This window comes from Synchiropus splendidus, chromosome 17 (assembly GCF_027744825.2).
Source record: "Synchiropus splendidus isolate RoL2022-P1 chromosome 17, RoL_Sspl_1.0, whole genome shotgun sequence".
In the NCBI taxonomy this organism is placed as follows: domain Eukaryota; kingdom Metazoa; phylum Chordata; class Actinopteri; order Syngnathiformes; family Callionymidae; genus Synchiropus; species Synchiropus splendidus.
The window spans coordinates 12,049,816-12,075,748 of NC_071350.1; the positions used below are offsets into that span (position 1 = coordinate 12,049,816).

The 25,933-nt window shown below is 45.6% G+C and overlaps 1 protein-coding gene across 1 annotated transcript; it reads left to right on the forward strand.

Moving 5' to 3' along the window:
• The first annotated feature begins 640 nt into the window (after positions 1-640).
• tecta (tectorin alpha) lies at positions 641-25,223 on the forward strand. Its single transcript, XM_053846446.1, has 33 exons — positions 641-711; positions 1,567-1,639; positions 3,217-3,359; positions 3,449-3,588; positions 3,717-3,898; positions 4,111-4,367; positions 4,430-4,556; positions 4,621-4,737; positions 6,794-7,135; positions 12,980-13,044; positions 13,128-13,267; positions 13,336-13,623; positions 14,089-14,226; positions 14,299-14,464; positions 14,543-14,955; positions 15,053-15,621; positions 15,684-16,302; positions 16,370-16,940; positions 17,089-17,717; positions 18,063-18,371; positions 18,492-18,714; positions 19,753-19,952; positions 20,044-20,424; positions 20,591-20,877; positions 20,956-21,236; positions 21,365-21,475; positions 21,562-21,764; positions 22,485-22,648; positions 22,717-22,965; positions 23,028-23,190; positions 23,286-23,370; positions 23,729-23,848; positions 24,523-25,223. Exons 3-33 carry the CDS (start codon positions 3,227-3,229, stop codon positions 24,609-24,611), a joined length of 7,761 nt encoding a protein of 2,586 aa, XP_053702421.1. The 5' UTR covers positions 641-711; positions 1,567-1,639; positions 3,217-3,226; the 3' UTR covers positions 24,612-25,223.
• Positions 25,224-25,933: the final 710 nt, after the last annotated feature.

Genomic DNA, 25,933 nt, shown 5'->3' on the forward strand with positions numbered 1-25,933 from the left:
ATGAGTTCAAACTTCCTGGGTGACTTCCAAAGATGCTATAGTTCGAGTCTAGACAAGTGGCACGGTGGTCAACATAAGGGATTCAATAAAATATCATTATAAATATATACACATCTACATTCCATCAGCATCATTTTCAAACGGCTTTTACTTAGTAATGACACATGAGATTGAGTTCAAACCTCTTGGGTGACTTCCAGCTTTGCTCTAGTTTGCTCTAGTCTTGACCAGTGGCATAGTGGTCAGCCATAGGATTTTTCTACTTTATCATTATAAATATATATACATCCAATTTCAATACGCATCATTTTACATTTTAGCTTAGATTTTAGCTTTTACTTTTACATGATACATGAAAATGAGAATACGTTATATTTCCGTGTCATTTATTTCAACGTAAAAATCGTATTATATATATATATTATATATATATATATATATATATATATATATATATAGGGCCACCGTCTCCTAAAATTTGTTTGATTTAATTGGATTAAAAAAATAGCGCAGTTCCCGGTTTAAAGCTTTTTTCTGAACGGACAGAATCCAAATTCTTAAACGAAGCCAGGGGGATAAACGCCCTCAGGTGAGTCCAGTAGCGCTGTTTGAATTACGCCACATCCGGGGAGTTGCGTGACGTCACTCGAACTGACAAGTAAGCTGAAGCACAACATAAACAAACACAGCGACGTCGGTGTTCCGGGGACGGTGAGTGCCGCTGACTCGAGACACATGTTAAGCATTTAAAACATATATATATGTGAATGTGTTCGTGCGAGAGTGTCAAGCACTTATGCCGACGTTTGTTTTCAACCGTGCCGTCTGTGAAGTTCACGACATTTCGACACGAGCGTTCGTGCTTTAGCGGTTTTAATGTCATTTTGCGCGGTTGTCATCTCTCCTGAAAGAAACTCCAGCCTCGGTACATTGACACTGAAGTTATGTGTAGCGTTTTGCTCTTGTAAACATTAGAAGCCAGGCGTCGTCGCTGTCGAGACCCCCCCACCCCCCCTCGGTGTGTTTTGAACAAGCCGTCGCAGAACTCGGTTTGAAAATCTTCTATTTTAATGTTTTTCTTTGTGTTACAATGTATTAAGAGCATTACAAATCGAACATGTGCAAATAGCTGGGTTGTGTGAACCTTCTCTCTTATTCGGTGCGTGCATTTCAGCGAAATTCCTACTCATCTGTTTTAACAGGTTTTTTTTTCAGTAGTGTCCCCGTGCTACCCATCTTAACCAGAGGGGTCAGTGTCGAGCAGATCAAAAAATAAACTTGTCAACATGACATATTCTTTTGTTCAGACGTTCTTACACTTTTAAAAGATGCGCGTCACGTAGTTAAAGCCCATAATGGCAGTTAAAGTTGGAAGGGGCATATGTTCAGCAGACTCTACCGTGCTCCTGAAAACCAGCTGTCATTCCACATTTGTATTGTTGGCTTTGTAACTTAAGATTCTCTGCCTCCCATGTGCAATATCCACGTGTGTGTCCACGTGTAGTGCCATAATAAAGCTGATGACTGAAATATATGTCTTGTTTGAACGTCCACTCCTCTCTGCAGGGGTACAAGCATGTAATCGGGGGCTTAGTGAGGACAAAGACAAGACTTTCCATTGGTCTCTGCAACATCTGAGGTAAGAAGTGTTTGTGAACAACAGAAGGAACACAGACTACCAGTCTCTCTTAGAGATAAGTTCCTGTGAGAGCTTGATAGTGGTAATCGGGCATGAAGAGGAACTCTGGAACACCTTGTGTTGACCGACAAGGTCACAAGGCCTGATAAGAAATGTGTCATTGCTGAACATATTTATGTCGTAGTGACTTAGTAACTTAAAGTTTCACTGACCTCACTCAAATGTTTTGCATCATAGAGATGATAAATATAAATATAAAAATATATCCCTTTTCTCTGACTAGACACAAGTTTATTTTTTCATACCATCACAGACCTCTTATGTTTGAAGCTCATCCACTCATTTTACTTTTAGTACTTACTTTAGTACTTGGCATCTTTGTCATAACATGCTTCATTTACTACCCAAATTTTAAATGGAAAAATAGCTAATTGTGGCAAAACACACGGGCTGATACCTCTCGTGTCATGCCAAACATTCCTGGAAAGATTGACATCAGGACATCACCACTCAAGAAACTCGAGTTCCTGAGATGCACACACTTTTGAAACAGCTGTCATGTGAACATTTGACAGACTTAAAAGCCAAATTATTTAATTTCAGAATACTTATAAAGAGCATCTTGTGCAAGTTTGCGTTTGTCCTGACTCGTGATCTGGCTGTGGGCGCATCTGCACATTTTTTTTTTGCTGAATTGTCTCCTATACTTGTTGGTTTTTCAAAGTGCGAGCAAAACAAAATTTGAGTTCGTCATATTGGGCCTGAACATCGTGATAAATGTAGTAAAATGTCGGCATGTAATTGCTTAAGAACCATGTTTATTATGTTGATGTACTCGTCACCACTTCATGGAAAAAGAAATCAGCCATTTATAATTGAAAATGTATTTTGTATGAAGCGTAGTAAAAAACAAAAGAACATGAAAACCCTTCCTCCAGGATTTTTCCAGGAGTTTTCTGACATAAGCTAAGGATGCGATGTTGTTTGAAAATATAAAACGCTGTTGAAACCATTGATGTATTTCCTCTTCATTCTTTCGCAGTTTTCTTGGTTTCTTTTGCATAGAAAACTAGTCAAACTGCAAAACATTTTTTTGTTATTTTTTAATCTACTTGCTGCTGGCCACTGTTCCCAGGCAAATATGAAAAGTATTCTGTAGAAGCCAGGTAAAACCTCTTCTCTAGTTGCTATTGGCAACTGACTTAACAAATGAAAGTCAAACACAGAGCTGTTAGGTTTGATGAATAGTTGGAGGCCAATGAATTAACCAATTTAAATGTCAGTCAATGCTCTGCTTTCAAACATGCGGTCACTACGACTCGCCCAATTTAATAAATGGATGGTGTCAGAACAGGTGGCTCAGCTCAGTGTTTAACTGTGCATCTGCTGCTGTCAGTAGGCAGCCGCCGCCGCCGCCTCTCACGTTTCTGTGTTGTCAGTTTTTCTGTGATGTCAATGAGATATTTCTGGAGTGAATTATTTTTAGACGTTTTCATCTGACCCTGCAGCACCAGTGTGACTTAAGTGGGACTGAGCATGATCCAAGTCTGTGTTTACATTGTATTTCCTGTGACTAGGACCGAAGCAATGGAGTCTTCCTCTGACGAAGAGGAGGTGTGCACCTTGATTCAAGTCATCAGTGAGAAGTACAACCAGGATAACTTTCCCTATGGCCAAGGTCTAGTTGTCCTGCCGAGTCCTCCTGGCTCCCCCATCAAAGGTGAGAGATGTAAAACACGTCAGGAATCAATCCAGCTTTTACAGGCAGGTGTTCTGTGAAGTGAATGGGTGAATCCTGCTGTGCAGCAGATCGCCTGTTCCTGCCCAGCTCGCTGGTTCTGAACGACTGTGGAATAAATAAAGCTGGCGACAGTGCAGACATCGCAGCCTTGTGCGGTCATGTGATTGAGCTGGACCTTTCTTATAACCAGCTCAACGACTGGGGAGAGGTAAGAGCTCCAGGCCCTCATTAGTATGATGCGCACACGTTTACACACCAAATATAGGCCCTGTTAAGTCCATTTATAAACCTCTTACATTATTCATGAAAGCCTTGTCTGTGCTTCTGGGTTGCCAGATCTGCACCGTAGTCGCCAACATCCCTCACTTGGACTTCTTAAATTTAAGCTTCAACCCACTGAGCGGCGTAAAGCTGGAGCCCAGCATGGCAGAGGTCTTCTCCAGGGTCCGCCGACTGGTTCTGATCAACACTCATGTGACCTGGGAAACCGTGCACATGCTCACTCAGAACACCCCGGAGTAAGTAGAGTGAACCAGAATCCAAATGTACTCTTGCTTTTGTGTGCCTGTGGTGTATTTCTAGCCCCAACACATTCCACAGATGGAACTTATTTAACCTCACCTTTGACTCAGATAGTCTGGTAGTCACCTTTTAGCTCACATAGCAACCGCTTTTCTTTCTCGGGTTTTTACTGTGTATTCCGTTACATCCACTTTTTGTTGTGCCGCAGGCTGACGGAGCTTTTCTTGTGCCTGAATGGCTTCAACACTGTACTAGAATCCTCAAAGTCCTGCCCATCGCTGCGCCTGCTGCAGATCACTGATAACCAGCTGCAGGATTGGTCGGAAGTTCGCAAGTTCGGCCTGATGTACCCCAGTCTCCACACGCTGGTCCTGGCCAACAACTGCCTGGATTGTGTGGGCGACTCCCCGGAAATGCTGCAGCGGCTTTTCCCGAACCTGCAGAGCATCAACCTCAACAACTCAGGTCAGAGAGGCATCACTGAAAAGTGGGATTCCAAGATCGTAATTAGTTTTTTCTTTGTTCAGGTCTTAGCAAGTGGAAGGATATTGAAAGATTAAGTTTCTTCCCAAAGTTGCAAAACGTCAAAGCCAGGGGGATTCCATTGTTGCAGCGCTACACGAGCCAGGAGAGGCACAGCCTCCTTTTAGCACAGTGAGTCCAAACACACACCTGCAGCGGCACATTCTTTGTTATCATCGACCCGTTGTGCTCGCAGGCTGCCTTCTGTTGTCATGTTGAACGGGACTGAGGTGTTGGACGGAGAGCGAGAGGACGCTGAGAGGTTCTTTATCAGGTTCTACCAGGACTGTCCGGAGAAAGAGCTTCCTGAGAGGTACTATGACTCACACATCAGTGAGAGGTAGTGCAGAGCCATCACTTGTCCCCAAAATAATTGGTGTATTGATGGAGTCCAGCAAAATGCAGCACAGCCAGGCATCGCAACTGTCATTTAAGCTTCCCAAACTCAGGATTTGTGTCATTAAATCAGTCAAACACATCTTGTTGAAGCAAGACAAACACCGCCTCTGTGGCCTCCATGTGTGGCCAGTGTCAATGTTGATAATTCAGTGTGCACACACTCACTACATGAGTGCTCAAAGGAGGCTTTTATATTGTCTCCTGAATCATTGTTTCTGTCCGTCAACGTGCTGCGGATGAGTGAGAGTGGGTAGGCAGCCGATATGTGAGTCACACTGTCTTCAAAAATAGCCAGTCAGCAGGTTATTTTGTGCAAGATGTTGAGAAGATAACTTGAAGATAGATCTTAGCCCGGTCTTATTTTCTATTGAAACTGATACTATATGGTCAAAAACTCACAGTAATGTTGAGTAACTCACAGACAGTGTACCTTGTATTGCCCTCACTCACTTCTTTTTTTGTCAAATAATTCTGCCACCGTAAAATCCAAACAAGGCGCAGTGTGCTGCAGCACTTACGCTAAGTGAAATCTTCAGGCCAGTCAAATCTTTGCAATAACAAGAGTTAAGATATGAAGCGGTGATGATAGCAAGCATTTCACGACGTGCCACATGAATTTGTTGCCAGCAACATTCCACTTAACCTCCCCAGAATGCTGGGGATGAATTTTGTGAAGGGAAGGTGTAGCCGCTGACTGGTGGAAACTAACCTTTGGGAGACAATGCCACCAGTCTCTCGGAGCTCAATGACGCCTTTGTGCTGGGAATTCTCTGATTGGTAAAGTGATACTGAAGGTAGCTGCAAGATTTTTTTTATGTATCACCTAATCTGCCAAACCTTAAGTTACCGTTTTTTTCTACACATATACGTGAGAGGCTCCTTTGAGCTGGAACAGAAGTCTTAACTGACGAGAGTGGTTGTTAAGATTCTTGTGAGGTTGATCCTCTATTGTGTTGGACTCAGGCAGCAGGTTTTTTATTATTATCTACTGCATGTACGCGAGGAGATCACACGGTATTCAGCTGAGGTTACTGACCGCACGTACAAAAAAAAAACAAAAAAACAAAGTTATGTTTCAGTTGCATCATAATGATCAAAATAACAATGCACAAGACAAAAATGTCAGGGACAACAACAATGTCAGTCTTATAGTTTTACGCATACTCCAGGAGGGCCACATAAATCCAGTGAAAGGGCCTTATTTGCCCCCCGGGCCGCACTTTGTCCGGGTCTGACCTAGAGTAAGAGCTACCCAGGGTTGGGTGCAAACCTAGCAGCTTTCTGAGTGGAATTCATGTTACTTCCTGTCCACAACACAGATTCATTTAAATCTAAGCCTGTCCAGGAGTGTGTTTCACGTTGGAACAAAACATTGTTTTTATCAACTGGATGGAGGAACAGTGTATCAGAGACGTGAGTTAAAGCCTGGAGAAACCAGACAGACTGGGCATCTAACCTTAAACCTCTATATAGCAGGTAACTTTATTGACTTTATTAATCCAAAAGGTTTGAATTCGACCTCCACGCAGCTGGAAATGAGCACCAGGTTGGCCAACTTAAATGAAGCCATTTAGTCCTGCAGAATGGAACTTTGTGTACTCAGGCTTTAGAGCACAATTCCCAAGGTGGAGCCCAGGTTTTGCCAAAAACCCAGAGCCAGCGGATCGGCTTTGTAGCGGAGCTTCAGGGTGGGAAGGGAAATTGCTTTGATTGGCTCAGCTGCTACTGGACCTTTTTGAAAGCCTTTTCTCTGGGATTTTATTTAATCGTTCCCGGGTCCTTATCTGGAAGTCGCTGTCCCCTGAGAGGCCCCCGAACTTTTCTCACGGGCAGGCATGAAGCGGAGGACTTTTATTTTGTTAGTCACTCACTGGTCACTTCTTACCTGCCTCTGTCACTTGTACACTGAATTAAAGTGGGAAATAAGTCTATGACTTTTTGTTTTTCCATCTTTCCCTTCCCTCCTCCAGGTACCACAGCCTGGTGTCCAAGTACGGACAGCTGGCCCCGCTGGTGGAGGTGGACCTGCGCCCCCGAAGCACAATGGTAGACGTTCGATTCGGCGACAGGGTGGAGCCAGTCAGCCTCCGTCTGGAGCAGACGGTGGGCGACCTGAAGAAGCACCTGCGAGCCTTGCTGCAGCTGCCGACCAACGGCATCCGGCTGTTCTACATCAGCCCGGGAATGTGCTCCGTTTTGGGACCCGAGGAGCTGAAGTGCGGCTGCCGCGCGCTCCACTCCTACGGCATCCAGGACGGGGACGAGATCCTCGTGGTCCTCAAAGTGAAAAACCGCTGCAGCTCCTCCAATATTTGAAGCTGCGGCTGCAGCTCGCTGGATAATAAGCTTTGAGCCTTTTCATTTGGTAAAAGGTGGTTTGAATGTAGAGAAGGGTTTGCGCCGCGCAACATTTATGTATGTTTCCTCAGCGGAACTAGAGTTTGGTGGCTTGAGCTGAAAGAAATACAGATGGTGAAACCATCTGCAGTGCACAAGGGATTATGGTGTTGTTATTGAAAAGTTACAAACGTTCTTTCTAAAAGAGATTGTTGATCTGTTGTTTATTCTTGTGAAGATTTTAAACCCCATATTCTTTGCAATGATTTACAGCAGCGCCACTTTAAATCCAGGTATTTTCCAAGTCGGGTCCAAACTTGTTTAGTCGGAGCTTTCAGATAGAAACAGGAGACAAGTGTGAGGTGAGCGCAGGTCTGAGGGAAAACGTGTTGAGTTACTGGAGGAACGTCCAGTGGTCTGGTCTGAAGCAGCTCAGTGCCCCATTGAGAGCTGCTCCTGGACGGTAACCGCACACCAGCTGCTGTGTCACGGACACTTCCGCCGCATTTAGGCTAAAGTGGGTTCATCCAGAGAGGCTCATGGCCTCTCACTCCTCTCACGTCCGTCTCACACGGTGGGAGGTTGGGACTCTCAAAATAGATCAACTAAATGTGAACTAAATTGGTGCTTTGAAAAGTGATGTAACAACCGGCATTTGTGTTCGAGTTGTTGACCCTTTCTAGCGTGGTTGGTGACATAATAATGCGAAGATTTACAAATGAAAACATGCTATTTTAACAAGTGGGTTTCTCCTATCCTCCTATCTTGAACTCAAGAGTTAACGTCGTGTACTTTGACACAGATAACATCGACTGACATTTTTACAATGCTTATGTTGTTGGAGATCGGATGTGCACGTGAAACGCCAAGCAGATCCAGTTCATTTTTAAAAGTGTGTTTTTTTCTGACGGGGAAAAAGGTGCTTATTTGTTTAGTGGAATGAGAACAACCGATGACAGATGCTTTTGTTTTATCTTTAACTGTGATTTCACCAAACACAAAGCAAAATACATGTTCAAGCTGTGTCCTCAAGTCAACGGGACGTTTAAAAAAAAATCCAGTTTGAATTGTGAGCGATTGTGACTTCAGTGCCATCAGTAAAACTGGAAATTTGACTGTGTCTGTTCAGAAACTTACATGGGATGAGGCTTTTTTTTTTTTGTCTGATCTTGTACTTTGCATGTTTATTTCTTATATTTGTTTTGGGTATTACAAAAAAGTGTCAATTCAGGGAGCAGTGTTTGTCATGGTGACATCTCAGTACCAAATCTTTTCAGATGTACAAAATATATAACTGTGTGCGTTTCCTCACTTGAAGCTGTATATGTGTTTTGTGTATGCTATTCAATTTTGACTTGTACTATATAATTCTTTACATCCTCAAGAAATAAATTAAGTTTACTCTACCCTTCTTCTTCTGTCACTTGACTTTTCATGTCTACCTCAGGGGTCACTAGGGGGTTATCCATCATGTTAGGTGTCTTCTGCCATTCAGTTTGAATTAGATATTAACTAGAAATATTCATACTTTTTGTCTCACTATTGTCATGTGGGGTTGGAGCCAGGTAGGGGCCGATGGTGGGTCCCAAAGTGATACCAATTGAGAACTGGACAGTACTTTTTACACTCTAAAAGAGAAAAATAAAATCTGAATTAATTCATATTTTCCACCACAGAAACCACTTGCATTGTAAAAGAGCATAGATTTGGGAGTCCACTTCAGAGAGTCCACAGGTTTTATATTGTGAACCATTTCGCCAGGTGCCTGTGGTTTGTCCTGATGATCTCCACCAACCAGCTGCAGCCACCTGATGTTGGGAGCCTTTAAAGTCACTGGGTGCTCTGGAGTGCTGGCAGCTTTGTGTAGCAGATGGCCCTTTACTTTAAGAGACTTGTGCTATTAGACTAGTACTTTTAGTTCTGTTGTGTTGACCTTTGTTATTGAATCTGTGACTATTTTGAACCATTTTGTTTTACTTAACTGTACACAACAATGTGCTCAACCATTTTATTTCCATTTTTCAGTTGGACTGTTGACCGTGCGCTGAGGGGGGTGTTGCTAGTCTTCAGTTACCCGGAGGAGGTTTCAGGACAGGGCAGCCGCTGGGCACAGGGATGGATCTGGTGTTGGTCACCCCACGTATAAGGTGACTTGGTGCGGGACCTTCTTTGTGAAGGTCAGGGTTGAGGGGTTTTCAAGAGCCGGTGATACTTTGACCTTGTTCCCACACTGTGCCCTCGAGCTGCCTGCTGGCTATCACAGTTCCTCCTTTGTGTCTTTGCTGTCGCTAATATATCGCCTTTAGTTTGTGCTGCCGAGTCACATTCGGTGCGAGACCAGTTCTTTAGAAAACTCTGGCACGTGGGCCACACAGTGCCCGTCAAAATGTTTAATCTGGACTTCACAACAGCTTCAAACGCAACGACACAGTGCTTCCACAAGGAGTCCCACAGGGTCATTGCAATATATAAATGTTTTTTATAAAGCTAAATTCACCACATTTTTCTCACCACAATTTTTGTTTGCAAAGCTTTTTTTTGGCGTAACCAATATATTTTTCATTACTGTGAGGTCCCTGCTTTAAAGAAGGAAGAGTAGAAATTGAACGCTGATTTTTTTTTTTTTTTTTTTTTTTTTTTTTTTTTTTTTTTTTTTTTTTTTTACTGTTTTGAAAAATAAATTGTTTTTAGGGTTGTGGCCTGCACACTTGAGTGAAAGGGAGCCCCTGACCTGTGTTGCTATGCTAATGTAGCATGATGGTCCATCATCTTGCTTGATGCCACCCATAGGCCTGACATGTGTACTACAACTACATGAGTAACTTTGTAGCTCCATTTAAAACACAGTTACAATAGTGACAGTAAAAACTACAAATTTTACCCTCAAAATGCAGTCACTAGTGCTACCAACGGCATGAAAATCGAAATTATTCCAGAGGGCAGGGAATGGTTTTAGTCAGTCACAGATTTGAAATTCATAACTTCAGTTTCTTCCCTCAGACCGTGAAGTAATAGCAATAATGCATGGCCCAGAAATGACCCCTGAAGAGCTGGAGGATGTGTCGGGAAAGAGCGAAGCGTGGGCCTCTTTGCTTACGCTGCCGCCCTGGTGGCCTTCCCTTGCATTAAAGTAAATGGATATATGGAGAGAATGATCCCACTATAAGGGTCCACATCTCTTTTCACGTGTTTTTCTTTACATGACGACTATCATTTCCCGAAAAGTTGAAGAGCCTCCCCTGGTCGTCTGTCACCGTCCCTCTTTGTGTGACACTCTCTTTCACATGTTGGTTTTAACTCTGCGTCCATTTACACAACAAGACTTGGGAGCCTTAAAAGGAGCCTCCGTGGAGACCCTGGATGTTTCTTAATGGGGGTCCGGGGCTCGCCCTCCGTCCAGGAGCCTTTCACACACCTTGCTCTCGGCCTCTCCTGTTACTTCCACTGTCCTCTGGCAACAAAGGCCCAACTGACTGCCCTCTCCTTCCCAGACCCTCTCGGCGCGGAACCGCCCTCTGCTATCACCCCAACATCTGAGAGGACTACGTGTCTTGTATAACCTTACAAATGAGCCGCTTCCTAATTAAAAGGAGGAGGCACACAGTGTCCAAAGTGGCTCATGTTAATGATGCAACTCGAGCCACGCGCAGTGATTCCAAACCAAACGTCTTTGTGCTCAGAAATACCTTCTGAATCCGTCTCCCTCAGTCATCCTCAAGCACAGTTCCTGAACAGTACAGCTCCATAATGCACTGCAACAATTGTGACAATGAAAATATGAGGAGCGTTTCATTAAATTTGACCCCATGAGGTCAAACATCTCTGAGCAAGTGATAAGTAGTTTAATGTGAGTAAAACATTTCCAACAGATTTTCACTCTCAGGAAGCAAGTTCTATCTAAAGCAATGTAAGAGGTAACTTCTTGAGATAATATTTAATTTTGTGTGACAAAGAATGACTTATTTTCCCCAACAATAAAAGCCACATTGTTACCAAAATATTTTATCATCACTTGGCACTGAGCAGCGGCTCATGACAGTTGTGACCCAGGACATTCCACCCAATTCTTTGAAATGCTGTGCCATATTGGACTTCCTCTTGTTTCCTTTCCTTCTATATAAAACAAGTGTCCTCAGATTCCATTGCTGTCCCTCCTCTCACTTTCCCTGTCCTCCCCACCTTCCCCATACGCTGATCCCAGATTAAGGTGAACACAATCCAGGTGAAGTTTGCACCTGCTTCTTCTGCCCCTTTCACAGCTTCTCCACAGACAGTCGGCTAGAGGACGTGGCTGGAATGCAAGAGAAAAGTCTTTTCTCTCTGGATTTTCTTCTCATTCGTAGCTGGTGATTCGCCAGGAATTAACTTTTCCTCTCTGCATCACCACCACCACCATCAGCAGCAGCAGTGTGTGGATGCCACTCAGCTGGGTGGGAGAGTGAGGAGGTTGCCAGGCTCGACAGGTGAGCAGCTAGATGTCCATCTCTCGACGACAGGTGAGTGACTCGCTTGTTTTCTCCTCTGTTGAACTACACATTTTATTACTTTTTATTTCAGAATATAATCTTTTTTTCCCAGAAATTGAACTATTAATTTAAACTATTAATTTGTGATATTTTGACTGTTTTCACTCATATTTTTTTTCTCAAATATACATAAAACATTTCATTTCAATTAAAATAAAAATAACAATTCAAGATCGTTTTTGTTTATCTTCCACATTAAACAATTTGCCAGACTACAGTAATTTTTCTGAACGTTCAGATCTTTTAGGATTTATTTATATTAATTGTGGACATCAACACAAATATCACACTTCAAAGTTTGGGGAAAAAAAATGTTTAACAACGAATATTTACTTCAAATGTTTCGAACAAAATGTTTCTGACATGTCAAAATTTAACGTACTGTATATAGTTAAGCGAAAACAACAATTATGCGTATCCTATAGAAACTCGAGGAATTTCAATCGTTTTCAATTCATGAGCGAATGCATTTTGCTGCCCTCTAGTGGGACGGAATAGCTCAGCGTCTTAAGCATAATGTCAAACTTTACTTTTAACAATAGTTGTTACATATTATTATATGATCATTACAGTCAATTCGAAAGGTGATATGGTTTTAAAATTTGGAGAGATGGATGGAGGGATGGATAGTTCCCCCCTTCCACTCTAAGACGGTGAGAGTCACATTAAAAGTGGTGTAAATGTGAATCCACCAAACACGAATGGCTTTGGTTTCCAGTGATCTTTTAAGGTGTTAGCGGAACATGACCTATGGACATTTGGGCTTTGATTAACCTCATTAGAGCCAACTTGGCCGTGAAGCCCACTTTGTCAGAGGCGTCCAGCCAAGCTCGTCACGCAACATCCCCAAGGGCACCTGCGATGACCTTGGCAATTTAAATCTGCCCGCTCCAAGCCATTAGTGCGCCAGTGTTTGCGGGTTTTTCCCCCTCAGAGCAACAAGGCATGGACGCCTCCCAAGCTAAAGTGGTAATGAGGTCCTAAGCAGCTTGGCGGCGTGACTCCGGAGCAGCGGGGGGAACGACGCACACACAGATCCGCGGTCCTCCAGTGCCGACTCACAGGGGACCTCCGAGGCAAACGTGATCCCGGCACATTGTTCTGCCAAACATAATGGAGGCCTTTTAGGTCTTCTCTGGGGAGACCTGGGAGCCTGATCTTAAAGAAGTGACGTTGTTGTGGAAGGCTCTCGCCCCTCACTTTTCTTACTGATGACTAATGGCTCCCAACCTTTCTATTGACATTAGCTGGAAATGTTAGTTTGATAAAGTAACACTCTCTTGTCTGTTCTAGAATGTTCAGGTCGGACTGCACGGTCGCCCTGCTCTATGTCTTCAGCATCTTCACTCACACAGAAGGTACAAGGCTCAAAGATGTTTCGCTGTTTCAAGTCGACTACTGTCCCAACAAGGCGTCTCAAACGCTTCTCCTCCTTCTCCAGCTGGTTCTCATGATATCCTGTACCCATATGGCCCAGCTCATAGGGACCTAGAGACCCCCAAGATGGACGATGGGAGTTCCCCTGAAATCACTTTACTCATCCCCTTTGTCTTCTTCAACATTCCATACCGCTCCATTTATGTAAGTTGTTAGCCTAGCGAGAGAGACGCCACGCCATCCTCCTTGCTAACCGCGTCTTCTTCTCTCAGGTCAACAACAACGGTGTGATTTCGTTCAACGTCCAGGTCAGCCAGTTCACACCTGAGGCTTTCCCTCTGAGCGACAGCCGGTCGTTCATCGCCCCGCTTTGGGCCGACGTGCACAACGGCATCCGCGGGGACGTGTTCTACAGAGAGTCCACCGAGCCGGAAATTTTGGAAAGAGCAACACATGATGTTAGGAAGTACTTCAAAAATATGCCAGACTTCTCAGCCACCTGGACTTTCATTTCAACCTGGCATCAAGTCACCTTCTATGGCGGCAGTCAGACAACCCCGGTACAGTAACCATTCACTTCATTCTTCTCACTGTATTGGGTTATAAATATGAAGTATTTGGCTCGGGATATTATCACCAATAGCTAAGGGCCATTTTTTCACCCATGAGTCTAGGTCAAACTTAAGGCCCTCCAAGTTGGTTTACGCGGCCTGAAAAGCCTATAAATCCAAGTAGTTGAAATCAAAATCAAAACTAACTCAAGGAAATGTTATGGATTTCAATTTATTCTGGGTAGAGGGCGAAGGGGAATTCGATGATAGATGGGAAAACAGATGAATGTTCATTGAAAGAAAACAACACTGTCTCCGACTGAAGGACGTTCTGGCGCTTGCGTTTGACACCCTTGTTCCAGGTGTTGAATGCTATTGATCCACCACAAACTTCATGACCAATAAAGACAAATTGTGTTTGACTTGATCTGCTTCTGTATTTGTAAAACTGCAATCCTCTTGTTTGATTAAAAGGTGAACACATTCCAAACTGTACTCATCTCAGATGGCGTGGCCTTCTTCAGTATGTTCAACTATGGTGAAATCATATGGAGCACAGGGACAGCCAGTGGGGGCGATCCTCTGACGGGACTCGGTGGTACCACGGCTCAGGTAGCTTGAGGAGAACTGCAGTGCTCCTCATTTGCCGTCTCTAAATCCCTCCACCATCTCGCCCATTTTCAGTCAGGCTTCAATGGTGGAGATGTTGGGCACTTCTTCAACCTCCCAGGGTCTCGGTCAAATGACGTTGTCAACATTGAGCAGACAACCAATGTCAATGTTCCGGGGCGCTGGTTCTTCCGTATTGACACTGACCTCATTGATCCTGCCAACGGCTGCAGCTACAATGGCAAGTACCGCCGACAACTTGTGAGTGAGACAGTGAAACCTCTCATGCTCAGATTGATGTCCTTTCTTGAATTTGAAGGTCGCTATTACAGGCGAGGAGAAATCTTCTGGCTCTCTGACCAGTGCTCACAGCGATGCCGCTGTCTTGACATAGACAATGAGGTCCATTGCCTGGAGGCCCCTTGTGGCCAGTTGGAGACCTGTGAGCAGCACGACGGGGCCTTTTACTGCCAGCCAACTCGCACAAGCACTTGCGTCGTATTCGGTGACCCTCACTACCACACCTTCGATGGCTTCCTCTATCACTTCCAAGGCACTTGCTCGTACCTGCTTGCCCGACCCTGCTGGGAGGTGGCGGGACTTCCTTTCTTCAGCGTGGAGGCCAAAAACGAGAACCGTGGAGCTGCTTCTGTTTCTTGGCTTCGGGATGTGACCGTGGAAGTATACGGCCACAGAGTCATGTTGCCCAAGGGCGGATTTGGGACAGTCAAGGTGAGGTCCATTTTGAATCATGAATGTCCAATACCAACATGATGTGCTCAGTTCCCTTGACTGTCATCCTATCGTCTCTCCTATCGTCTCTGTCCAGGTGGACGGACTGTTGAAGACATTACCAATCCAACTTCAGCTTGGTGCCATCAGAGTTTACCAGTCTGGAGTGGCTGTTGCTCTTGAAACAGACTTCGGCTTGTTGGTGACATATGATGGCCAACACTACGCGTCCATCTCGCTCCCCAGCTCCTACTTCAACAACACATGTGGCCTTTGTGGCAACTACAACGACGACCCCGCTGATGACCCCGTCCTTCCTGACGGATCTTTAGCTGAGAGCGTGGTGGAATTGGGCGGTAGCTGGAGGGCGGATGACCCGGACTGGAGGTGCACGGATGGTTGCATCCAGAACTGCAGCGTTTGTGATCCACAAATCGAAGCCTTTTACTTTCGCCCCGACTACTGCGGGCTCATCAACAAAACAGACGGACCGTTTCGAGACTGCAGGGCCGTGGTGGACCCCACAACCTTTGTTTACAGCTGTGTTTATGATATGTGTAGCAACAGGGACAATATCACCACACTCTGCCAGGCCATCCAAGCGTACGCCCTGGCGTGCCAGGCGCTGGGTGTCACAATCCGACCTTGGAGATCTCGAAACTTTTGTGGTGAGATATGCTTATTTAATCTTACTCCAACAGAAAACCATCATGACATTATCCACATCTTGTTTCAGCTTTGTCTTGCCCCGAGTTCAGCACTTACCAGGTTTGCACCAGCGCCTGTCCAGCCTCCTGCTCGGACCTGACTGCCCCCTTGTACTGCGCTCATCCTTGCACTGAGGGTTGCCAGTGCGATCCAGGCTTTATTCTCAGTGGCAGCCGCTGTGTTCAGCGTAACGACTGCGGGTGCGAGCACAACGGCCTCTACTACCCTCTTAACGCCACTTTTTGGGTCGGCCCCAGTGGTGAAGAAGGCGAATGCACTCTGCGTTGCACCTGTGGACCTGCTGGAGAAGTCTCCTGCTTTAATGAGTCTTGTAAGGAGGGTGAGGTGTGTGTCGCAGAGGTGGGCCTGCTGGGTTGCTACCCTCGAAGGGAGGGAGTGTGTTCGGTCACGCAGAATTCCGTGACCGCGTCCTTTGATGGAGCATTCCTGCTCTTCCCAGATGACAGCTCCTACTACTTGCTAAAGCTATGCGGCCCTGTCCCAGCTAATGGCTCAGTCGTGGAAGTTAAAATAGGCAGACGGCTGGTAAATAAAGGACCCAGTTGGAAAAGACCAGTGGTCGTTTCAGTGGCTAACCTCGAGGCTCAGGTTGGGGGTCTCGATTTTGACACAATAAAGGTAAGATCCACTGTACGGACAAAGACAATATCTAAGGAAATGAGAGTTTTCTACTTGCTTATTCCAGGTAAATGGTGAGCCAGTGGTTCTTCCTTATGTTCATCCAATGGAGTTGATGATGATCTACAAGGCACCTGGTAACGCCACTGTGGTGGAGTCCCGTGGTCTGATCCGAGTCCACTACACGCGCCAAGGGTTCCTCAACATCTCCCTTTCAACAATCTTCTACAACGTCACTTGTGGATTATGCGGCGTCTTCAATGGCAACGCCAGCGATGACTACCGTCTCCCTAGCGGACGTTTGGCGGAATCTACCGAGCAGTTCACCGACGGCTGGCGCTCCATCGCGGACGACCTCACCTGTAATGGAGACTGCGATGACTTGTACAGAATGTGCACCGACCTGCGGCTCTACCAGAGCCCTTGGATGTGTGGGAACATCAACGACCCTGGGAACAGTTCCTTTTTGGCATGTCACACCGTCGTCAACCCTTCGCCTTTCTTCCGGAACTGCTTGTACAACATGTGCGTGAAGGATGGAAACCGTTCGGCGCTCTGCTCTTCTTTGCATGCTTATGCCACTGCCTGTCAGGATGCACAAATAGGCCTCACTTCCTGGAGGAGTGCCACCAACTGCCGTGAGTTGATCTTCTTCCATGTAAATATTCCATATATTTGAGGTCACTATTTGCTGTGGAAGAATCCACCACTCAGAACCCCCACAACCATATAGCTGTCTTGCTCTACAGAAACTATTTTACTTATATCTTTTGTTTTCCCTCGCAGCTCTTCCATGCCCTGAGAACAGCCACTTCGACGAGTGCACCACTGCATGCCCTCTGACCTGCTCTAATTTGGATGAGCCGGAGGCACCGTGTCCCCTCCCATGCCAGGAGGGATGTCAATGCGAGGATGGGTTTGCGTTGCGCGACGGACTCTGCATATCACGCAGCGATTGTGGCTGCACAAGCCAGGGTCGCCTCCTTGCGACCAATCAGACCTTCTGGACCGACTGGGAATGCACGGAGCGCTGCTACTGCAATGGGTCTGACAACAGTGTGTACTGTCAGCTTGTGCCTTGCCAACCTGAGGAGTACTGCCAGGAGGTGGATGGCCTGTATTTCTGCCAGCCACGGACCGAGGCTCTATGTGTGGCAGCTGGTTATGGACACTTTCTACCATTTGGTAGTGTTCCATTTGAGCTGCAGAGCTCGTGCACTCTGAGGATGGCCACCACTGACTGTGGAAGAGGAAGCTGGAATGCTGCTGTTAACAACGGAGTTTTCCCTCAGTTTAAATTGGCGGCTCGTAATGAGGAGAGGGACACGGGTCAGGCCATATGGGTGAGGGGCTTTGTGCTGGAGGTGTACGAGTATGAAATTGAAGTGTCGCGGAGCTACAAAAACACAGTCACGGTAAGGACAACATGTTCAGATGTTACCGTCTAAAACTAATATTCAGTGTTCAGGCAGAGACAGAGTGAACGATTCTTTGATTTGCTTAAGCCGGTTCAGATTTCAATGAGCATCTTTTAACACCCTGGATTTGGCTCTGGAGAGACCCAGTCTGTGAGTGACATTTGGACCGGGTTCACAAACATCACAAGATAAATTGGAATGCCCCACTTTTGGATGATTAACAATACACACATTTTTCCATCACCTTCTCATTGCAAGTCCCTCTCACTCTCATTTGATTTCCCTTTCTTTCATGTTCACCGACTAAAAACAGGTCCAATATATTGTGAATTTGTCCTTCAGGTAAACAAGGAGCGTTTGCACGTCCCTCTCAAGCTGGGTTCTGGAAAAGTCAACATCTTTTCTTCTGGAATGCAGCTCATCCTGGAGACAGACTTTGGACTCAAGGTGGCGTTTGACTGGAACACTCTTCTCCTCTTGACTTTACCCCGAGACCTCTATAACATGTCCTGTGGCCTCTGCCAAGGTCTGCCGTTGTCCACATCCACTATCACCCCCACTGAGTGGGGAATGGCCTGGGCTGAGAGGGACACCTTCTGCCAAGTGGGGTGTGGTGACTCCTGTCCAAGATGTGGTCTTGGTGACAAAAGTGTCCTCAGCGATGACTCACTCATGGTGGCCGATGGCAACCCAAACACTGGTGACGACTTAGCAGAGACCGCGACAAGCATTCGCTTCCACATTGGGGACGGACTGTATGTGTTTGTTGAGCCTGAAGCTGTGAGGCTGTGCGGGCTCCTCGTGGACCGAGGAGGTGTGTTTGCCCGCTGTCACAGCAAGGTGGCTCCAGCGTTCTTTTATCAAAGCTGCCTGCAGGACACTTGTTTAGACCAAGGAGCTCAAGATACAATCTGCAATTGGCTGCAGATCTATGCAAGCACCTGCCAGACCCAAGGCGTCCCTGTCACGGGCTGGAAAAGTGATACACCATGTGGTGAGTTCAAGTCTGTCCTACCTTTAGTTCTTTATCAGTTGTTTCTGAATAGAACTCAGTGGTGGAGCCTGGAGTTTAATGAAAATGGAACATTTCAAGGCGCATATCATGCTTATGACCCAATGCACGTGTGTCAAACTCAAGTTCTGGGGCCAAGTCCGGCCTGCAAAGTATTTCATGTGGCCAGTAAAGGGTATCAGGTATGTTTAGTTAGTGTGAAGTGAAGTTCAATGTAAATGTGAAGGATGCTAAAAACGTGGATTGCCTCCTCTGCACGTTGGTGTCACGGTACATGAAGATGGTAGTGCTTTAAATTTAACAAACAGATACAAGTAACATCTGACTTATGACCTGCTCGACTTACATCCACCTGTACTTGCAACCACAGCCAACACATGCTTATTTATTTTTATTCAATGTCTGGCACCGCAGCACGTAGCTGCCCAGCATCGTGTACGGCATTAACCCAGCAGCTCACTGTCACACAGCAATCTATCTAGTAACTATAACCCTCGCGTCGGCTATTTTGAATGGCATTGAACTTACGTCCAGACTGACTTATGACCGGTTGGTCGGAACGGATCCTGGTCGTAAGTCAGATGTTACTTGTATTAATCTGGAAAATGGCTTGGTCCCCGATATTATTGTCTCTCGCAGCTCACACGCTTGCGTGTCATAATAATACAAGCAGCGTATGCGAGTAACTGCTGCTCCACATATGTGAATCTCATTTCACAAAGAAAATTTTGAGTTTTACGAATTAATTTTTATGATGCGAATGAAAAACGATACATGAACAAATGACTATTTATTTGTAAAGACCAAAATACGAGTCATAAATGTTACATTTTCATTAGTGGCTTTCAAAAGACAAGTGCTAACCATTGACTGTCTGTGGATCACCCTCTGAGCACTTACAAGTATTTATGAGACAAAGCCCACATAGACTCACAATAACATTTCATTGAGGCATCCGTTTTTAAGAAGCCTGTTGAACAATGCAAGCTTTTTAGCGTTTGTTGACTTGTTTGCTCCCAGTCCAGAAGTGCCCACCAAACAGCCGTTACTCCAGTTGCATTCCAGTTTGCGCGCCCCAGTGCGCCCCCACCCGTGGCCAGAGGGACTGCAGTGGGGACTGCGTGGAGGGCTGCCAGTGTGACCCCGGCTACGTCCTCAATGGCAAAAGCTGCATCCTAGCTCAGAACTGCGGCTGCTACACAGATGGCAAGTACTACGAGGTCAGTTCCCTTTGTGACATCCAGCCTTTGGCACCAACCACAAATAATAGAAAGTATGTAAGTTATTTAGTTACTTGAATTTGTTTTTCAGCCCAAACAGCTCTTCTGGAACAGTGACTGCTCTAAGCGTTGCCAGTGTATTGGGCGCAACTTGATTCAGTGTGACCCAAGGCGCTGCAAGGCTGAAGAAGAGTGCACCCTGCGTTACGGGGTACGGGGGTGCTTCCTTCGACGGACACAGCATTGCGTGGCATCGGGAGGCGGGGTGTTCCGAACGTTCGATGGGGCGTCTCTGCGACTCCCAGCCTCCTGCTCTTTTGTTTTGTCCACCAACTGTCACAAACTTCCCGACCTGTCCTTCCAGCTCATTGCGAACTTTGATAAATGGAGCACCCCCAACCTCACCACCATCTCTCATGTGTACCTGTACATCAATGAGGAGAACATACTCATCTCTGGCAGCACTGTCAAGGTGAGAGAAGGTTAATGTATCATGATGCATTCTCTGGAATCCTGTGCCTGCTCCACCTAAGACCATAAATCTCATGGATAATTGTTGAATTCACCACTTTAGCCAAGGGATCTGTCTACTTTGGGGCACCTGTCGTATCTCAAGACTTATGGATCTGTCTTTGCAGGTCAATGGTACTCCAGTGTCGGTACCGATAGTAACCGGACTGATGACGCGTTTATCGACATCTGAAGGCTTCATTGTCATCGACACCCAACAAGACATTCAGGTGCGATACAACCGCTTCAACACGCTGAGCATCACAATGGGCCAGCGGCTCCAGAACAAGGTGTGCGGCCTGTGTGGCAACTTCAATGGCGACCCCAGCGATGACTACATAACCTCCAGAGGCAAACCAGCTGTTAGTGCCCTTGAGTTGGCCCAGAGCTGGAAGACCAACGGCATGCAGAACAGGTGGGTTGTGAACTCGTGGTAGATATAGTGCTAAAGTAGTCAATATGGTATCATGTGACTTTTTTTGTACCCTTGCAGTTGTGATGAGACTCAGTACGTGGCTCTGGCCCAGTCCTGTGAAAACACTGCAGTTCTGGCCCTGCAGAACGAAGACGCATGCCAAAAACTGACCCATTTGAAGGGATTCTTTCAACCATGCCACGGTTTGTTGGACCCCCACCCTTTCTACCAGTCCTGCTACCTGGATGGCTGCTACAACCACCAAAAGGCACAAGTGTGCGGTTCTCTGGCAGCTTATGCTGAGGCCTGTCGCTCCATGGGCACCCTATCGACGAAATGGATCACCCAGGAGAACTGCTGTAAGCGCAACCCAAGCTGCTGCTGTTTTGACCATACAACCACTACTCTGCGCCTGAATTTCCACCACCACTGTTGCCTCGTGGTTGATGCATGTGACAGCTAACGTTGTGTGTTGACCTCTCTTTAGCAGAATGGATCTACGACCCTTGTGCTGGAGAGATCTGCACAAACTTCACATGTGAGCTGGAAAGTGACGGAGACCTGTGCGGCTGCCCAGAGCTGCCCACGAACACTGGAGGTGAGGGGCAAGAAAAAAGGTTTCAAACGTTCCGCTGTGGGCATATGCTCATTCACTCTTCGGAATGGTTGGGTGTGTTTGCGTAGGCGATGATGACATCATACAGGCTGAGGTGACGTGTAAGCACGCCAAGATGGAGGTTTCCATCTCCAAGTGTAAGCTCTTTCAGTTGGGCTTTGAGCGCGAAGATGTCCGGGTTAATGACGAGCATTGTCCCGGCATTGAGGGAGAGGACTTCATCTCGTTCCACATCAACAACACTAAAGGACACTGTGGCTCCATTGTCCAGGTCGGTCTGCTGAATGGATGTAGGGCTGGTGGTGGGGTGGATGTAAGGCGGGGTGAATGAAAGAATGGATGGATGGAGGGATGGATGGGGGTGTATAGATGGGCCATTGGATGAAGGGAAGGATAGAGAGGTGGATGGATAGATAGATGATGGCTGGATGGATGGAGGGATAGATGGGTGGATAGGAAAGGATGGCTGGAGGGATGGATGGAGGGGTGGGTAGATGGGTGGATGATGGCTGGATGAAGACAGGGATAGAGTGGTAGCTGGATGAATGGATGAATGGATGGGTGGATAGGTGGGCGGATAATGAATGGATGAAGAGAGTAATAGAGAGGTAGATGGATGGATGGACGGGGGGGTGTATAGATGGGCCATTGGATGAAGGGAAGGATAAAGAGGTGGATGGATGATAGATGATGGCTGGATGGATGGAGGGATTGATGGGTGGATAGGAAAGGATGGATGGAGGGATGGACGGGGGGTGTATAGATGGGCCATTGGATGAAGGGAAGGGTAAAGAGGTGGATGGATGGATAGATGATGGCTGGATGGATGGACGAAGGGGTGGGTAGATGGGCCGATGGATGAAGGGAGGGATAAAGAGGTGGATGAGTGGGTGAAGGGAGGGAGGAAGGATGGTTTATCTGCAGGCCATTTCGTTGGTAGCTCTGAGATTGGTGGAATCCTCTCAACACTGATGGCTTTTGTCTCCCACAGTCGAACGGCACCCACATTATGTACAAAAACACAGTTTGGATAGAAAGTGTCAACAACACCGGCAACGTCATCACAAGAGACAAAACCATCAACGTTGAATTCTCCTGCGCCTACGAACTGGACCTCAAGATCTCGCTGGAGACGGTGTTGAAACCCATGCTCAGGTTAGACACGCTCATTTCAGTCGTAGTCACCTTCGAGCTGAAGATGTTTCTCTTCTAACTTTGCTCAGCGTGATCAACCTTACGCTTCCAACCCAAGAGGGGAACTTCATCACCAAGATGGCGCTCTATAAGAACTCCTCATACCGGCATCCTTACAGGGAGGGCGAGGTGGTGCTCAGCACCAGAGACGTACTGTTTGTCGGTGTCTTTGTCGAGGGAGCGGACGAGAACCAGCTCATCCTCATAGTGAACATGTGCTGGGCCACGCCTTCCCGCTACAGCAGTGATCGACTCAGATACATCATCATAGAGAGAGGGTAGGCAACAGCGCTTTCTCCATTGCTGCCCAACTGTTCCCTATGATGCCTGCTCTCTCCAGGTGCCCGAACGTTAAGGACAACACGATTGGAATGGCGGAAAATGGAGTCTCACTCACTTGCCGCTTCCATGTCACGGTCTTTAAATTCATCGGTGATTACGATGAAGTCCACCTCCACTGCGACGTGTCACTGTGCGACTCGGACACCAATGCCTGCAAAGTGGTGAGAAAATGAACTCAACAAGAGCATGAGACAGGAACCTCTGCTTGGCTCACTAGCTTATCTGTGTTGCTGTTGTTGTGACCTTCTTCTTCCAGAACTGTCCACATAAAAGGAGAATGTACTCGGAGGACAGCAGCCATAAGGAACACATACTGTCAGTGGGGCCAATAAGAAGAAGAGGTGAGAGTCACAACTTCATTTGAACCCTGATCTCTGAAGAAGGGGACATGTTTGTCCCATCTGGGTCACAGGTTCTCCTCTATTTTGACGCTAGTTACTCACCATATTTGGCCCTGGTGATGGATATTTTCTGATTTTCAAACACAAATCCTACACAACACAATTTTTCATTGCGTCTTTAACATCCTAAAAGATATTTTTTTTCTATTAATAAATCATCCAATACCCCACAGACACATCAATTCAGAAATTGACCTATTACCTCACATGACTTGGAACTGGGAAACAACACACAAGAAGCAGCATAAAATTTCAAAATAAATTGTTTCCTGATTTTGATGCGTCCATCTTTGTCTAGAGTCGGACTGGTGTGAGGAAGACAATGGCGGCTGCGAACAGATCTGTACAAGCCGAACCAGCGGTCCGGTCTGCAGCTGTGTAACCGGGATGCTGCAACAAGACCGGAAAAGCTGCCGAGGTAAGAAATCCACTTGAATTCTGGAAAAAGGAAAAAAAGGTATTTTATATTTTGGTTTATATTTTGCAGATATGAATACTTTAATTCCTCCAAATAATGGTTTTAAAAAGTGTTCTTTTTTCTTTTTTCTCTCTCTTAAAAACATAGAATATATAGATCGAAGTGAATTAAATAAATCAGGAATCAGGATCAGCTTTATTGCCAAGTATGTTTAACATACAGGGAATTTGTTTCCGGTCGATGGTGACTTTATAGAGATTTTCAATAGGAAATAGAAGAATATATATTTACAGAGAAAAATAGAAGAATATATATTTACAAAGAAACAAAATAATAATAATGAGTAAAAATAAATTTAAAAAACACCGTGCAGACTGGAAGTGCAAAAAGCAGAAAAAAGACACAACAGTGATACAGTGCTGTATTATCGTTAAATGGATATTCAAAACTGAATTTTCCTATAGTACACACACAATTAAAACGAGGTCAAATTCCATTTAAAATGCCTTTGAGTGGAAGACAATGTAAAAGGTGTGGTTCGATGTTTAAGCTCAGATAAACTACCACACGGGGGCGCTACTCTCAACAAAACTAGCTGTCAGAACGGATTCTGTGGAACGCAGGTTTCAGTTCCTCTAATAAAAACGTAATAAATCCATGTGTTCTTTCCACAGTTCTGAGCTCAAGTTGTTCTCCATCACCTGTGGTTCCACTGCTGAGCTTCGTGCCTGTAGTGTCAACAATCCTGGCTGGACAGTCCTAACACACCAGACAATTCACATGAAAGGACTTGAATGTGGCTTTACTGTCTTCAGAGGCTTAGACAATAGACTTCCTCATTCAGAATACATATGAAATAAGCAGGTAAGCAAGTGGTTTTACGAAGTAGCAAATTCTTCCTCATCCCTATTGACACAACTGGAACGTTGTGTTGTCTGAAACATCCACCATGTTGAGTTTAGTTTCCCCTCTTCACCACAGCCCTGAGCTCCTCCATCTTCTTTGATTTTAGCTTATTTCCATGCTCCACTGAGATTTAACAAAACTGCAGTTATCACTTTTTACATACCTGATGAAAAGACGGCGTCATCGGGCGGCAGAAGATCTTCCTTACGTAAGCGGAGACTCGGAAGAGAGGAATGCAAATGTTGGGAGCGTTCGATGTAAAGCACTGGCTTAGATTTCTCTGTGGTTTTGAGGTGTATGTATTTATGAGCAAGGTGGGAAAACATTTTTCCAAATTATTCAAAAACAGTTCTTAGGTTTCGTGTTTGTTACTGTAGCTAGAACTAAAAGAGGCTTATAATTTAAACATGAAGACCAAACCACGGGATGAAATGATATTTTCAGTCGATAAACAATTGTAAAATTCTCACTGCTCTAAATTCTGGTTTGCATGTTGGATGACGTTTCAGAGGAGTGTTAATAAATAAAAACATTTTTAAACCAATAAATGCTTGATATTAGAAATTAAAGTTGAAGGACTCGACATATTGTTTGAGAACAACCATATTTTTTTTTCCCATGGTAGACAACCAAAATCGACGGTCTCTTTTTGACTCCATTTAAATAAGCTGCAAAGTCAGTTGATCCCATTATTTGTGTTGTGGTTGACAGGATACACACAGTGCTATCACCAAGCGACGTCAGGCTGATTCATTGTTGGCGTTTTATTCGTGAGGTGTTGAACTGAGTCACTGACACATTAGGAGGGGCTGCCAGCCGAACCTCCTGTTGGTATTCTGTGGCGTCAGCATTCCGCTCTCGCCTCATCGTACTCAAGACAAGACAGGTTGTACTAAACTCTCCACAAACATGTTGTGGAAATATGCTAATCTGACACGTGCAGCATGCTAGCGTCCCTGCGGCACTAACTATTGAGTTGCAAATGAAGTGTGAAAAAACACATGACAATAATCGGGCTATCATGCGTCAATCACTGATATTTGGCACGAGAACTGTACAGCAAGAGCACGTGAAGTGCTAGCAAATGTCTTGTTTTGATCATGGAAGTCATTAAATCGAATTAGGTGATACGTGTGAGAGTACTTTCCTGAGCTTGCTGACGCCGCTCCGGCACATTCT